Source organism: Thalassophryne amazonica, chromosome 10 (genome assembly GCF_902500255.1).
Source record: "Thalassophryne amazonica chromosome 10, fThaAma1.1, whole genome shotgun sequence".
In the NCBI taxonomy this organism is placed as follows: Eukaryota; Metazoa; Chordata; class Actinopteri; order Batrachoidiformes; family Batrachoididae; genus Thalassophryne; species Thalassophryne amazonica.
In genome coordinates this window covers 1,124,244-1,139,973 of record NC_047112.1, presented here as the reverse complement: position 1 = coordinate 1,139,973, position 15,730 = coordinate 1,124,244, and the positions used below count along the sequence as shown (strand labels likewise).

At 44.3% G+C, this 15,730-nt stretch overlaps 1 protein-coding gene across 2 annotated transcripts in view; it reads left to right on the top strand.

Annotated features, from left to right (window-relative positions):
- The window catches only part of si:ch73-60h1.1 (calcium/calmodulin-dependent protein kinase type IV), a 49,299-nt gene extending 48,657 nt beyond the window's left edge, over positions 1 to 642 (top strand). The window contains exon 10 of one of the 2 annotated variants that reach the window (XM_034179264.1): positions 1 to 642. In XM_034179264.1, coding sequence (XP_034035155.1) covers positions 1 to 514 — 514 coding nt within the window. In that variant the 3' untranslated portion in view covers positions 515 to 642. The other variant, XM_034179263.1, reaches the window with a different exon arrangement.
- The last annotated feature ends 15,088 nt before the right edge of the window (positions 643 to 15,730 follow it).

Here is a 15,730-nt window from a genome sequence, read left to right as displayed (position 1 = left end):
ACCAGTCGGATGCACGAAGGCTCGCGACGTCGTACCGACAGCTGTGACATTCCAGGATCAGGATCAGGATCTACGAGGCACAGCAGCATGCCACAGGCCCCGCCCCCTGAACCAGCAAGCCGTGCTTCCTCCTCCAAAGAGGTCACAGCAAGTGAGCCACAGCAAGATCATTCTAAGTCTGAACCTGCCATTAGCCCTTCAGCTCCACCTATCTCTGACATCATACCGGCTTGCCCCTCCCCCTCCAGACCGCCACTCAGGGCCGATGGACTGCGGCAGGCTTCCCTCCTGGTTCAGCCCAGGCTACTGCAGAAAACCTGCTCGTCCCCAGAACCCACACCCTCAGCCACAGCCACACACATGTTGGCCACGGCCCCAAGTCCCAACAGCCTCAGTAACGGCTTCACAGAAGGGCCGGAGCTTGGCAGTAAGACCACCCACTGCCAGTGACACTCCACTCAGCTACCCTCATTTTTTATTTATTGATTTTTTTTTAACAATCACCCCAAAATAGAACCAGTGAAAATGTGTGCACGTGTTTGGGGCCGTGCACGTGGTGAAAATCACTTTGTTCCACAGTCAGTGGGCTCACTGCTCTTTCATCTTTACATTGCTTTCAAACTTTGTGCTGTTGACCAACTCAGGATTTACCCATAATCCTTTGCTTCACAGAAACAGCTTCACACTCCAACATCACTAAACCCAACTGAACGCCACAACACTCCAACGTTACCAAACCCAACTGAACGCCACAACACTCCAACATCACTAAACCCAACTGAACACCACAACACTCCAACATCACTAAACCCAACTGAACACCACAACACTCCAACGTCACTAAACCCAACTGAACGCCACAACACTCCAACATCACTAAACCCAACTGAACGCCACAACACTCCAACGTTACCAAACCCAACTGAACGCCACAACACTCCAACGTTACCAAACCCAACTGAACGCCACAACACTCCAACATCACTAAACCCAACTGAACACCACAACACTCCAACATCACTAAACCCAACTGAACACCACAACACTCCAACGTCACTAAACCCAACTGAACGCCACAACACTCCAACATCACTAAACCCAACTGAACGCCACAACACTCCAACGTTACCAAACCCAACTGAACGCCACAACACTCCAACGTAACTAAACCCAACTGAACGCCACAACACTCCAACGTAACTAAACCCAACTGAACACCACAACACTCCAGCGTAACTAAACCCAACTGAACACCACAACACTCCAACGTAACTAAACCCAACTGAACACCACAACACTCCAACATCACTAAACCCAACTGAACACCACAACACTCCAACGTCACTAAACCCAACTGAACGCCACAACACTCCAACGTAACTAAACCCAACTGAACGCCACAACACTCCAACGTAACTAAACCCAACTGAACGCCACAACACTCCAACGTTACCAAACCCAACTGAACGCCACAACACTCCAACGTAACTAAACCCAACTGAACGCCACAACACTCCAGCGTAACTAAACCCAACTGAACACCACAACACTCCAACATCACTAAACCTAACTGAACACCACAACACTCCAACATCACTAAACCCAACTGAACACCACAACACTCCAACGTAACTAAACCCAACTGAACGCCACAACACTCCAACGTCACTAAACCCAACTGAACGCCACAACACTCCAACGTTACTAAACCCAACTGAACGCCACAACACTCCAACGTCACTAAACCCAACTGAATGCCACAACACTCCGTTACCAAACCCAACTGAACACCACAACACTCCAAAGTCACTAAACCCAACTGAACACCACAACACTCCAACGTTACTAAACCCAACTGAACGCCACAACACTCCAACGTTACTAAACCCAACTGAACACCACAACACTCCAACGTTACTAAACCCAGCTGAACGCCACAACACTCCAACGTTACTAAACCCAACTGAACGCCACAACACTCCAACATCACTAAACCCAACTGAACGCCACAACACTCCAATGTTACTAAACCCAACTGAACGCCACAACCCTTCAACATCACTAAACCAAACTGAACAACACAACACTCCAATGTTACTAAACCCAACTGAACACCACAACACTCCAGCGTTACTAAACCCAACTGAATGCCACAACACTCCAACATCACTAAACCAAACTGAACACCACAACACTCCAACGTTACTAAACCCAACTGAACGCTGCAACACTCCAACGTTACTAAATCCAACTGAATGCCGCAACACTCCAATGTTAGTAAACCCAACTGAACGCCGCAACACTCCAACGTTACTAAATCCAACTCTACACCGCAACACTCCAACGTTACTAAATCCAACTGAACGCCGCAACACTCCAACGTTGCTAAACCCAATTGAACGCCGCAACACTCCAACTTTACTAAATCCAACTGAACGCCGCAACACTCCAACGTTGCTAAACCCAACTGAACACCGCAACAGTCCGTTACTAAACCTAACTGAACACCACAATACACCAACGTTACTAAACCCAACTGAACGCCACAACACTCCAACATCACTAAACCCAACTGAACACCACAACACTCCAACTTTACTAAACCCAACTGAACGATGCAACACTCCAACGTTACTAAATCCAACTGAACGCCGCAACACTCCAACGTTACTAAATCCAACTGAATGCCGCAACACTCCAACGTTGCTAAACCCAACTGAACGCCGCAACACTCCAACATTACTAAACCCAACTGAACGCCGCAACACTCCAACGTTACTAAACCCAACTGAACGCCACAACACTACAATGTTACTAAACCCAACTGAACGCCACAACACTCCAACGTTACTAAACCCAACTGAATGCCACAACACTCCAACGTTACTAAACCCAACTGAGCGCCTCTACACTCCAACGTTACTAATCCCAACTGAACGCCGCAACACTCCAATGTCACTAAACCCAACTGAGTGCTGCTACACTCCAATGTCATTAAACCCAACTGAATGGCGCGACACTCCAACGTCACTAAATCCAGTTGAATGCCATGACACTCCAACGTCATTAAACCCAATGTCACTAAACCCAACTGAACGCCACGACACTCCAACGTCATTAAACCCAACTGAACTCCACGACACTTCAACATCATTAAATCTAACTGAACGCCAACGTCACTAAATCCAGTTGAATGCCATGACACTCCAACGTCATTAAACCCAATGTCACTAAACCCAACTGAATGCTGCAACACTCCAACGTCACTAAACCCGACTGAACGATGCAACACTCCAACGTTACTAAATCCAACTGAACGCCGCAACACTCCAACGTTACTAAATCCAACTGAACGCCGCAACACTCCAACGTCACTAAACCCAACTGAACGATGCAACACTCCAACGTTACTAAATCCAACTGAACGCCGCAACACTCCAACGTTACTAAATCCAACTGAATGCCGCAACACTCCAACGTTGCTAAACCCAACTGAACGCCGCAACACTCCAACATTACTAAACCCAACTGAACGCCGCAACACTCCAACGTTACTAAACCCAACTGAACGCCACAACACTCCAACGTTACTAAACCCAACTGAATGCCACAACACTCCAACATTACTAAACCCAACTGAGCGCCTCTACACTCCAACGTTACTAATCCCAACTGAACGCCGCAACACTCCAATGTCACTAAACCCAACTGAGTGCTGCTACACTCCAATGTCATTAAACCCAACTGAATGGCGCGACACTCCAACGTCACTAAATCCAGTTGAATGCCATGACACTCCAACGTCATTAAACCCAATGTCACTAAACCCAACTGAACGCCACGACACTCCAACGTCATTAAACCCAACTGAACTCCACGACACTTCAACATCATTAAATCTAACTGAACGCCAACGTCACTAAATCCAGTTGAATGCCATGACACGCCAACGTCATTAAACCCAACGTCACTAAACCCGACTGAACGCCCAAATGATACTTTGGTTTGTAAGAGAACAAAATTTTTGATATTGCAGGGCACAGCTTGATGGAGATCTTAGGATCTACAGGGAGCTGAGAAAGTGGGCTGTGATGGTCTTGAGAATGAATGAGGAGGCCTTTGTTAGAGGAATCTATGATCAAGTTACCCACCATCTGTGGTCTAGTGACCCTGCTTACAGAGGAATAAAAGCACTTTGTTCCTCCAGACCTATGCCTCATCCCACAGGAGATTTAGTCCTGACAGAGTCCTCTGCTGTACTCTTACTTTGGGCCAGATACTTTGAGCAGTTGTATCAGGCTGATCCTCCTGCTGGGATGTTGGACATTTCTGGTGCCAGGATTTTTGGAGCTGATTCTTCAGTCAATTGTGAACCACCAAATCTTGGTGAAATCACAAACGCCATAACACAACTGAGGGCAGGGAAAGCTCCAGGAATCTGTGCCACTGGCACTGAGCTCCTCCAGGTGGGTGGAGGTGCTGTTCTCCTGGCATTGCAAACAATCTTTGTTTCAGTCTGGGAGACAGGTGTCATCCCTACAGCTTAGAGGAGAGGACTTGTTGTTCCAGTCTGGAAAGGAAAGGATGATTGTATTGGTTGTAAGAACTACAGGGGTCTCACACTGCTCTCTGTGCCGGGGAAAGTGCTTTCAGGAATTATTCGTCATAGGATTCAGTTCCAGCTACTTGCTGCTGAGTGACTGGAACAGTCTGATTTCACAGCCAAGACGTCAACTGTTGACCACATTTTAGTCCTGTCACTACTCACAGAATGCGAGCGTGAGTGCAGACTATGTTGATTTACTCACAGCGTCTGATTCATTTGAATGGACTGCTCTCTGGGACATCCTGAGAATTTGTGAGGTCCCCAAGAAGTTACTGGACATCATAGCCAGCCTGGCCACAGATACTGCGAGTGCTGTGTGCCCTGATGGCAGAGACGCTGAGTATTCCAGTCAAAACTGGCATTCCTCTGGAGTGTGTTCTAGCTCCTACACTGTTCAGTGCTTCCATGGGCTGGTAAATGGACTGCATTTATATAGCACTTTTTCATTTGCATCACAAACTCAAAGCGCTTTACAATAATGCCTCACATTCACCCCGATGTCAGGGTGCTGCCATACAAGGCGCTCACTACACACTGGGGGCAACTATGGGATTAAGGACATTGCCCTTAGTGATTTTCCGGTCAGGCTGGGATTTGAAGCGGGGATCCTCTGGTTTCAAGCCCAACACTTAACCACTAAACCATCAGCTCCCCTGGGTGGATGTTGGACTGGGTGTTAGACTGGGCATTGGACTGGGTTTTAAAGACATTCACTGATCTCAGCAGGGACGTTCATGTCTCTGGGTCCCTGAGAAGATCCTATGCATCAAGAGGCCAAATGACAGAGGTGTTTGGTGATGCCGATGTCTTTGTAGGAGAGTGAAGGCCCAAGTCTTTAGGGTCCTGCTGCTTCCTGTCTTACTGTCTGGTTGCCAGATTTGGAGATCTAACCAGTTTCCTAAGGTGAGGACCGTATGTCTTTGGTCCCAGGTCTCTGTGGAGGATCATTGGGTCCTGCTAGAATGTTTATATCAAATGAATGGTTACTTAGTGAGACTCAGATGAGGAGGATCACTGACACTGTGAGGAAACATCAGACACCACATTTAGTCCATGTGGTGTTGCTCTCTGGAGGTGGTTCAGGACACAGGTGTCTCACTAATAAGGACCCAGCGGCTGGAGAAGGCTGAAGACACGCCCATGTATCACCTGACTGCAGCAGATAGATGGTTATTTGAGATATATGGGGAAGGATGTCACCTAGGACCCGGTGTTGCCGACCGAACGGCTCCTCCTAAAAATTGGTCCACCCTGCCTTCACTGCGCATGTGCCATTTTGGACCACAGCATCATGTCTGATTCTGACTCTCTTCAGCAGAAGCGATCAAATGGAATAATGTGATTATTAACCGTCAGATAAAGTAAAACCTCTTAAATCATTTGAAAGTCAGTTTTAAGCAGAAACGAGGCGATAATCGGTGAGTCGTTATTGACACTTTGAAATGACGAAGGCGCAGTGAACGCAGCAGCAGCTCGTGTAGCTGTGGCGCTCTGATCGCTTCCCTGTCTTTTATGATGAAATAATGCCGAATTTATGTGGGAATGATTGTTGTGGAAAATCTTCAGATAGCAGAAACGAGATGATAATCCGTGAACCGCTGATGACGCACAGGAATGACGCATGCGCAGTGAAGACGGGGGACCGATCTGTAGGGGGGACTGTTTGGTCGGTGACAGCGGGGTGGTTCTGTAGTGTCTCAGCACCAGGTCAGACTGGACGATTTACAAACAGGTCAAAATGGAGAAAGTGAAGGTAAGAAATGTAAACGTTGAAACAGATAAATTATTGCAGGAGTGACGTCGGTCACAAACTCAACTCGAACATTCTTTGTCCAAGTGATGTTGCCGTACCACATCAGCCAAGGTCAGAGGTGAGCACAATCAAGACAGCTTCTGATTGGTGATCACACTGATTTTTATATAATACTGGATTGCTCATTACCTCTGCCAAGGAGGTTATGTTTTCGGTCACGTTTGTTTGTTTGTTTGTCTGTTTGTCAGCAGGATAACTCAAAAAGTTTTGAACGGATTTTGATGAAATTTTGTGGAGTGGTTGGAAATGACCAGAGGAACAAGTGATTTTTTTTAGGGGTGATCCGGATCATGATCCAGATCCCGATGCTAACGTGTTAGCATGTCTATGGCATTTTCAATGTTAAAAGTTAGCATTAAAGCAGTTGCAGCTGTCATCACATTCGGGTGCATTTCTTTTCAAATTGTAATATTTCTTAAATTTATTTTTGTTGAAATTTTGTGGAGTGGTTGGAAATGACAACAGGAACAAGTGATTAAATTTTAGTGGTGATCCGGATCACGATGCTAACGCGTTAGCATGTCTATGGCATTTTCAATGTTAAAAGTTAGCATTAAGCATTTGCAGCTGTCATCATGTTCGGGTGCATTTGTTTTCAAATTGTAATATTTCTTAATTTTATTTTTGTTTATATATTAATAATCTAATGATTATTATGTACAATTTTAGAGAAACAGACAAAAAGAAATAGATCACTGTGCCAAGGAGGGAATGTCTTTAGGGTCAGTGACCCTATGGCCTTGTTTAGAGAAGCGTTTCATAAATGTTAAAAAATTCATATACACTCAACAAAAATATAAACGCAACACTTTTGGTTTTGCTCCCATTTTGTATGAGATGAACTCAAAGATCTAAAACTTTTTCCACATACACAATATCACCATTTCCCTCAAATATTGTTCACAAACCAGTCTAAATCTGTGATAGTGAGCACTTCTCCTTTGCTGAGATAATCCATCCCACCTCACAGGTGTGCCATATCAAGATGCTGATTAGACACCATGATTAGTGCACAGGTGTGCCTTAGACTGCCCACAATAAAAGGCCACTCTGAAAGGTGCAGTTTTATCAAACAGCACAATGCCACAGATGTCGCAAGATTTGAGGGAGCGTGCAATTGGCATGCTGACAGCAGGAATGTCAACCAGAGCTGTTGCTCGTGTATTGAATGTTCATTTCTCTACCATAAGCCGTCTCCAAAGGCGTTTCAGAGAATTTGGCAGTACATCCAACCAGCCTCACAACCGCAGACCACGTGTAACCACACCAGCCCAGGACCTCCACATCCAGCATGTTCACCTCCAAGATCGTCTGAGACCAGCCACTCGGACAGCTGCTGAAACAATCGGTTTGCATAACCAAAGAATTTCTGCACAAACTGTCAGAAACCGTCTCAGGGAAGCTCATCTGCATGCTCGTCGTCCTCATCGGGGTCTCGACCTGACTCCAGTTCGTCGACGTAACCGACTTGAGTGGGCAAATGCTCACATTCTCTGGCGTTTGGCACGTTGGAGAGGTGTTCTCTTCACGGATGAATCCCGGTTCACACTGTCCAGGGCAGATGGCAGACAGCGTGTGTGGGGTCGTGTGGGTGAGCGGTTTTCTGATGTCAGTGTTGTGGATCGAGTGGCCCATGGTGGCGGTGGGGTTATGGTATGGGCAGGCGTCTGTTATGGACGAAGAACACAGGTGCATTTTATTGATGGCATTTTGAATGCACAGAGATACCGTGATGAGATCCTGAGGCCCATTGTTGTGCCATACATCCAAGAACATCACCTCATGTTGCAGCAGGATAATGCACGGCCCCATGTTACAAGGATCTGTACACAATTCTTGGAAGCTGAAAATGTCCCAGTTCTTGCATGGCCGGCATACTCACCGGACATGTCACCCATTGAGCATGTTTGGGATGCTCTGGACCGGCGTATACGACAGCGTGTACCAGTTCCTGCCAATATCCAGCAACTTCACACAGCCACTGAAGAGGAGTGGACCAACATTCCACAGGCCACAATTGACAACCTGATCAACTCTATGCGAAGGAGATGTGTTGCACTGCATGAGCCAAATGGTGGTCACACCAGATACTGACTGATATCCCCCCCCCAATAAAACAAAACTGCACCTTTCAGAGTGGCCTTTTATTGTGGGCAGTCTAAGGCACACCTGTGCACTAATCATGGTGTCTAATCAGCATCTTGATATGGCACACCTGTGAGGTGGGATGGATTATCTCAGCAAAGGAGAAGTGCTCACTATCACAGATTTAGACTGGTTTGTGAACAATATTTGAGGGAAATGGTGATATTGTGTATGTGGAAAAAGTTTTAGATCTTTGAGTTCATCTCATACAAAATGGGAGCAAAACCAAAAGTGTTGCGTTTATATTTTTGTTGAGTATATATATAAAAGCTTGCTGATGATTTGATTCTACAACACTTGTATAAACTTTGATTAAAGAACGATCATTTTTAGAACTGAGTATTTGTCCCTGTCAGATCTGAGTAAGTGAGAATAGCTGGGAATAAAGTGTCAAAGTAATAAAAGAAAGAAAGAAAATAAATCAAATAGTTAATCATGGCAGGCATAGATTAGGAGGGATCAATCTTACATTAGCTGAAGAACAAAAATAAGTAAATTTGAGAATCAGCTCAGTTATTACTTGAAATTGTTAGTAAGTCCCTTCGGCTGCTCCCTTGTTTGCACTCGGGGTCGCCACAGCAAATCCAAGGTGGATCTGCATGTTGAACTGGCACAGGTTTCACGCCGGATGCCCTTCCTGACACAACTCCACATGACATGGAGAAATGTGGCAGGGGTGGGATTTGAACCCGGAGCCTTGTGAACTGAAACCAAGTGCATTAACCACTTGGCCACCACCCCTGCTTATTACTTGAAATTGTTGACGTTCTAATAAGTTGTCTGTCGGTCTGCATAATTTGGGAGTGGTAAGATGGCCGCCAGTTTGCTTCAGCAGATTGTATGGAGTGCGTGTGGGCCAATGAGCGATCCAGTAATATATAGAGATCAGTGTGGGCCAATGAGCGATCCAGTAATATATAGAGATCAGTGTGGGCCAATGAGCGATCCAGTAATATATAGAGATCAGTGTGGGCCAATGAGCGATCCAGTAATATATAGAGATCAGTGTGGGCCAATGAGCGATCCAGTAATATATAGAGATCAGTGTGGGCCAATGAGCGATCCAGTAATATATAGAGATCAGTGTGGGCCAATGAGCGATCCAGTAATATATAGAGATCAGTGGGTGATCAGTTTAGCGTGTTGCTAAATGCTAAACACGTGATTCCACTAAATATTCATCTTTTCTTAAAAGAAACAAATGATGTCAAATGAGTTTAAATCCACTGAAAATTCCTTTGAACAAACACAGTGTCGCTGTTGCACTAGTTAGCTAACAACAATTTATAATCTGGTAAAACTGGGTCAAGGGTCAAAGTTGAAGGTTTCTCAGGTGAATTTGAGTGACTCCACTGACTGGTTTTAGCATTAGCTTGCATGCTTGTTTAATGACACAAATGTTATCTCTCAAACTTAGCTTGAATTCTTTATTTATCCATCTCCAGAGGACGTGATGGATTGAAGGACCATTTGGATGACCTTTGACCTGGTGCATGTGGTGACTCTGAGTATGTCACCGTGAAGCATGGACAATCCACTTGGACTTTTTAAATCCTTTATACTCATTAAGGACTCACTAAGGACCTGCTAAGAATTCGTGAAGGATTCGTTAAGGACTTGTTAGATGCTCCTGTTTGTTTATTGTGATGCTTTCAGGTAAACACCGTATTTGAAACTTTGTGTTGCTCCGTTTGTAAATAGTTTATGTCTGAACTCGTTATGAGCTCAGACCCCAAATTAGTCATTAACCTTTGACCTTTCTGGAAACAAACCCTATCTGAAACCACACATTCTACCTCTTTTTGTACAGGGGCTTACAAACAAACAAAAACCCAACAACCCGAGCATCTGCATGAAAATTACATTCAAATAATGCAGTGGCAAACTGTTAGCTTACTTTAGCATCAGATCAGATGCAGTGGCAAACTGTTAGCTTACTTTAGCATCAGATCGGACGCAGTGGCAAACTGCTAGCTTAGTTTAGCATCATATCGGATGCAGTGGCAAACTGCTAGCTTAGTTTAGCATCATATCGGATGCAGCGGCAAACTGCTAGCTTAGTTTAGCATCAGATCGGATGCAGCGGCAAACTGCTAGCTTAGTTTAGCATCAGATCGGATGCAGCGGCAAACTGCTAGCTTACTTTAGCATCAGATTGGATGCAGTGGCAAACTGCTTGCTTACTTTAGCATCAGATCAGATGCAGCGGCAAACTGCTAGCTTAGTTTAGCATCATATCGGATGCAGTGTCAAACCACCAGCTTAGCTTAGCATAAGATCGAAGACACTGGAAAACCACTATCTTAGTTTAATATCAGATTGAACGCAGTGGCAAACTGCTAGCTTAGTTTAGCATCAGATCGGACGCAGTGGCAAACCACTAGCTTAGCTCAGCATCAGCTTGGATGCAGTGGCAAACTGCTATCTTAGTTTAAGGTCCTGTCACACCTTGATGACTTAGCCAGCGTATGCCGATTGTTTTAAAAAACACTGGAATAAGTCCAATAAGTTAAGGGTAAGTTTTTTATAAGTTAAGAGCACATTGAAACATGTTGAAACACGCTGAAGCTTGCTGATGTTTGTCCTGATAATCTGAGCTCCTCAAAAAATTGTGGGCATGTTGAAAATTTTCAACACATGCCAGCGTGTGACTCAGACGTCCGCACATGCTGGACATAAGTTGTAGGTAAGTTATGTGATTGTTGACACGTTTCTTGTAATTTACTCATAAGTTTAAATCCATCCATTAATGCTGGTCACTGATTGGCTGAAAGCTGCATCCTCATGCAGAATGACTCTTTGATTCACACTCGGAGTAAAGCTGACTTGTTCATTTCAGTCCAGTTCACCGTCACAGATGGACATGAATCCACATAAAACTCCTGATTTCTGAAAAGGACGTCTGAAAATCCTTTAATTTGTGGCTGGAAACGTAACATTTTAAAACACGTCCCTCGGTGGTTTTTCTGCTGCAGGTGCGTTTCTCAGAGGATGCCCGTGTTGCGTTCTGAACACACAGAAGCGCTGTGATGATTTAAACTTTTAAAGCGATTTAAACTCTTTAAAGCGCCGTTGCTGTGGTGTGATCAAAAGATGACCTGATCGATTGATCAGGGTGATCATGCTTGATTAATGCGCTGTTTAAACATTTAAAGTGCCGTCGCTGTCGGTGATCACCGACACAGCACTTCATTCAGATCACACCTGCGGTGGACTGGTGCTTTAAAAGTTTAAATCATCACAGTGTTTAATTTTTCAGATCTGTGATGACCTGATCAGGTCTGATCATCAGGTCCGCTGATCAGGAAGCAGCCGGCGCTTTCAACATTTAAAGAGTCACAGCGCTGCATTCATTCATGGCAGTGTTTTCCACAGCCAGTTCTCTCATCAGCATTCTGTACACAATGAAAATGATCCACCAAGATAAAAAAAAAATGAAAGAAAAAAAGTTAAATTACTGTGTTTCTGCAGTACCGACCAGAACCACTGGGAGGAAACAGGGCTGTTGGCAGATGCTGGTTAATCATCAACGTGTGACAGAGCCTTTAGCATCAGATTATATGAGGTGGCAAACTGCTAGCTTAGTTTAGCATCAGATTGTATCCAGTGGCAAACTGCTAGCTTAGTTTAGCATCAGATTGTATGCAGTGGCAAACTGCTAGCTTAGTTTAGCATCAGATTGTATGCAGTGGCAAACTGCTAGCTTAGTTTAGCATCAGATTGTATGCAGTGGCAAACTGCTAGCTTAGTTTAGCATCAGATTGTATGCAGTGGCAAACTGCTAGCTTAGTTTAGCATCAGATTGTATCCAGTGGCAAACTGCTAGCTTAGTTTAGCATCAGATTGTATGCAGTGGCAAACTGCAAGCTTAGTTTAGCATCAGATTGTATGCAGTGGCAAACCGCTAGCTTAGTTTAGCATCAGATCGGACACAGTGGCATACCGCTATCATAGTTTAGCCTCAGATCAGATGCAGTAGCAAACCACCTGCATAATTTGGCATCAGATGGGATGTAGTGGCAAACTGCTAGCTTAGTTTAGCATCAGATCGGACACAATGGCATACTGCTATCGTAGTTTAACATCAGATTATATGCAGTGGCAAACTGCTAGCTTAGTTTAGCATCAGATCGGACACAGTGGCATACCGCTATTGTAGTTTAGCCTCAGATCAGATGCTATGGCAAAGCGCTAGCTTAGTTTAGCATCATATCAGACGCAGTGGCAAACCACTATCTTAGTTTAGCACAGTAGTGTCCAAAGACATTCCAGAAAGGGCCAACAGGGGGCAGGTTTTCTTTGCAGCCAATGAATCCAGCAGTAGTCCTGCAGATTAATTAAACAATCTTTCACTTGGTGACAAAAGCATCAAATTTTGCACAAATTATCTTTGGGACCTTCTTTTTTTTTTTTTTTTTTTTTTTTTTTTACAAAAAGCCTGTTAGCCATCAGAAAATCCAATATGGTGGCCATTTTTTCAAGATGGCCACCCTTGGAAGTCATTTTAAGTGTTTTTTTTTTTTTGACATGGCAAATGAATTTCTGATGTCTTAATATCAACATATACGTTTCTGAATGTGAATTAGTTAATTCTGTATTAAAAAACTCAAAATTGTGATAAATTGGGAAGAAACAAGCCATGTAATTGCAAAAATAGTGTCCTATGGCATCAAGTTGGACAAAATGTCTAGCTGGGTAATATTATAATTGAATGTATACTTAAACAGTATGAGGTTTTGTAATTCCTGTTTAAACACTATAAATGTTGTTTTTCATCGATATCTTAAAATGGTGCATAAACAAACTGACATCAGCATGACACAAAATTCTGGAGTTTTCACAAAATTGAAGAGGAGGTTACTTGGTGTTAAGATGGCTGCAAAATGAATATGATGTGGATGCAGACACAACTAATTATTCGAATCATCACATCTGCGTGCCGCGCTCCAAGCGGCCATCAACAGGCTGAAACGACCAGATCATTTCCAAAGTGAAGGCTGTGTTGATCCGGGACGTCGTCTGACTACCAGAGAAGTTGCAGAAGAGTTGGACATCAGCACTTTTGCGGCACATTCCACTGTTACAGGAGATTTTGTAATGAAAGATGTGCGGAGGAATTCGTGCATCGGGACGGAGCTGCAATGGTGCACAACAAAAAGCCCGTCCGTGTTGGAAGTCTCACAGGACATGTTGTGACATGCCCAGCTGTTACACAATTTCTCGGATACTCACTCGACTGAAAAGCGACCGAAAGCTGTCTGAATCTTCTGAATGGTTTCCAACATGGATGTGCTTTTTGCTGTCTGAATCTTCTGAATGGTTTCCACCTGGCTGTCTCTCTCAGTTTCTGGAAACATTTGATTCAGTGCTGCTCCAATCACTCAGTCATTTTCCTGACAATGAAAATCCGACGAGGGGTTGACCACTGCTCACTCAAAGCCTGCCCACAGGTGAATGCCGCAACCGACAGGCGTGAAAAAAACTCACGCATGCGCACGGAGGTTCAAGCTTGGCTGATGCAATCACACGTGATTCAAATCCATATGGTTTTTTTTTTAAATAAAAGGGTCCGATAGTTTTCTAACAGACCTTGTACATTGTGACAACAAACTTCTCAGGAATGCTGCATCATCAATTACTGAGTGACTGAGCTTCTGGAAGAAATCAGACACTTAAGGACACACTGCTCATGTTTGCCATGTTGTGCTTTTCCCATGAAAGGCTGACACCATGTCACACCCAGTGAATGCATGAAAGATCAAGACACCACAGGATTTTTCTAGGCCTAAAATGTTTGCCATGTCGTGACCTGGCAGCCAGCTGACGGCCTGACTTCGACCAAATTCAATCCACAGCTCGTCTAGGTCTGCATTCAATTCAATTTATTTTCATTTATATAGCACCAAATCACAACAAAGTTGTCCCGAGGCTCTTCGCACAAGTAAGATCTAACCTTACCAACCCCCAGAGCAAGAACACAGGCAAGAGTGGCAAGAAAAAACTCCCTCTGATGATTTGATGAAGAAACTTCAATCAGACCAGACTCAAAGGGGTGACCCTCTGCTTGGGCCATGATACAGACACAATTTACATAACAATTCACAAAACAAATATACAGGAAATACTGTTGGTGCACAGGACAGGAGGCTTACAGAAACAGACACCACACCCATCTCTGGATGGAGCTGCACCTCAAACAGAGAGAAAAAACAGAATCAGTCATCAGAAAGACAAGAAATACTGTATTAATTTGTCAGCATTAAACAACAAGAAAAACAGAAGAAATACTAAGGTGATCGCCGGCCACTAGCCCTAAACGTCTTTAAAAGACTCAGACTTTAGATAATGTTGAGGCTGTGGCCCGCTCCATTTACTAATAAAATGAATTGAAACAGTAAAAACATAATACCATACTATACCAGTATGCTAGCCATACGAAAGGTAAAATAAGTGCGTCTTCAGTCGACTTGAAAGTCTCCACAGAATCTGACTGTTTTATTGACACAGGGAGATCATTCCACAGAACAGGGGCACAATAAGAGAAAGCTCTGTGACCCACAGACTTCTTATTCACCCTAGGGACACAAAGTAGTCCTGCATCCAGAGAACGCAAAGCCCAGGCCGGTACGTAAGGTTTAATTAGGTCTGCTAGGTAGGGAGGTGCCAGTCCATGAATAATTTTATAGACTAGTAGAACCTTAAAATCTGATCTCACTGGGACAGGAAGCCAGTGAAGAGACGCCAAAATGGGTGTAATGTGGTCAAACTTCCTGCTTCGTGTCAAAAGTGTCAGGATTTGAGTTTTGTCTGCTTTTATTTCTTTGAATTGTTTTTTCAGTTGCTTTCTGTTTGATTTATTCTCTTGCTGGGGTGTTTCTTGATTGGGTCTGTCTGTCCCTTTCTCTCCTATCGGTCTCTGCTGTCTCTTGGTGGTGGGCGTTTCCTATTCTCTGGCCACACCCTCATTCTGGTGCATTCCACACACACCTGCTCCCAGTCTGCTCCTCACCACCTAAGTGTATTTATACTCTTCATTTTGGCACATTGATGCACCTCGTGCCTTCTCTCCAGCTCCGTTTTTGTATCCTCGACCTGCTTGCCTCACGTGTACGACTACCTGCATGTATCCTCAACCATGCTTTTTGCCTTATGTTTTTGGTTTTGTT